This window comes from Penaeus monodon, chromosome 23, assembly GCF_015228065.2.
Source record: "Penaeus monodon isolate SGIC_2016 chromosome 23, NSTDA_Pmon_1, whole genome shotgun sequence".
Taxonomy (NCBI): domain Eukaryota; kingdom Metazoa; phylum Arthropoda; class Malacostraca; order Decapoda; family Penaeidae; genus Penaeus; species Penaeus monodon.
The window spans coordinates 34199568-34200776 of record NC_051408.1 but is presented as its reverse complement, the minus strand read 5'-3'; the positions used below and the strand labels follow the sequence as shown (position 1 = coordinate 34200776).

The 1209-nt window shown below is 39.7% G+C and overlaps 1 protein-coding gene across 1 annotated transcript in view; it reads left to right on the top strand.

Annotated features, from left to right (window-relative positions):
- The window catches only part of LOC119587945 (E3 ubiquitin-protein ligase TRIM37-like), a gene marked incomplete in the record, with an annotated part of 49872 nt that overhangs the window by 43500 nt on the left and 5163 nt on the right, over window positions 1-1209 (top strand). The window contains 2 exon segments of the mRNA XM_037936657.1: window positions 256-359; window positions 620-877. Of these exon segments, the coding sequence (XP_037792585.1) occupies window positions 256-359; window positions 620-877 (362 nt within the window).

Genomic DNA, 1209 nt, shown 5'->3' with positions numbered 1-1209 from the left:
TTTGAAGGGTGGGTTGAAAGCAAAATAGTGATATAAAATTGGGAAGTGGATAATTGAATGCCAGTTAGAAGTTATATGTTTAGAAGTAAATAGAAATTGATAGGTCTTTTTTTTTTTTTTAGGACTTTCAGGTAGATTTTCATTTTTGTTGAATCTGCAAATTCAGAGAATTGTTGAGATGAAAAGATTTTACAGGGATATGACTCATTTTGATATTAATCACAATTTTGCTGATACAAGACAACCATTCTGCAGGTGGATACAGGCCACCTTTGGCTCCACGGCCTTCTTTGTACACTCATCAATTAGCAGAGGAGGCAAAGAAGGAAGCCCAGTCAGCATCTAATGTTGCAGATAAGGTGTGTTAATCTGTAGAAATTTGTATTATGATGAGACTGTATATACATTATTGTTATTCACCAGTTCTTTTTGTTATTTTTCTTTCATTGTTAAAATAATAATTAGGTATTTGTTTATATATATATATGAGATTCAGATTACTTACCTTAGGAAGTAGGGTATGGTTATGATTCTCTTGCTCTCCTTTGAAGAGATATTGATAATATGAATTGACTTCATAGAAATTTAAGTATTTAGAAGATATTTTTCTTGATCATAGGATTTGAGTGAGTCATCAATGTGTGACTTGTCGCTGGATCCTGTGTCACTGTCGGACATGACACTAGAAGAGGGCCCTCTCTCAGTTGTTGAGGAACCAGAGTCTTTAGGAGCTTCAGGTGCAGCGGCAGCAGCACCCGTGACTGCATCCTCAGCTGCATCGGTGGCAGTGTCGGGGGGAGTAGTACCAGCCGCACCTGGTGACAGCGCAGTTAGCAGTGACAACACCAGCGGCAATGTCAGCGACGGCGGAACAGAGGTACCTTGCATCCCCGCCCTCAACACTGCAAGGCTCATCGCACGCATGAAGTAAGATCACCACCACCTCAACACATTCAGCTGAACACATTCACCACATGATTCTACATGCCAGAGGCTAGAAGCAAGAGGTTTATGTTCCGGTGCCTCTTTAGGGTGGGACATTTGCTAAATGCATATACAGCACATCTTCATTCACATATTGTGGCATCATATCATTTATAGTGGTTCATGGATTGTAGCATTCATTCAGGAGTAAGATGCCATTGACTTTCCATAATTTGATTGACTTGGATTTGGCCAGATGTAACCATTCAAACATATATCCTGTAT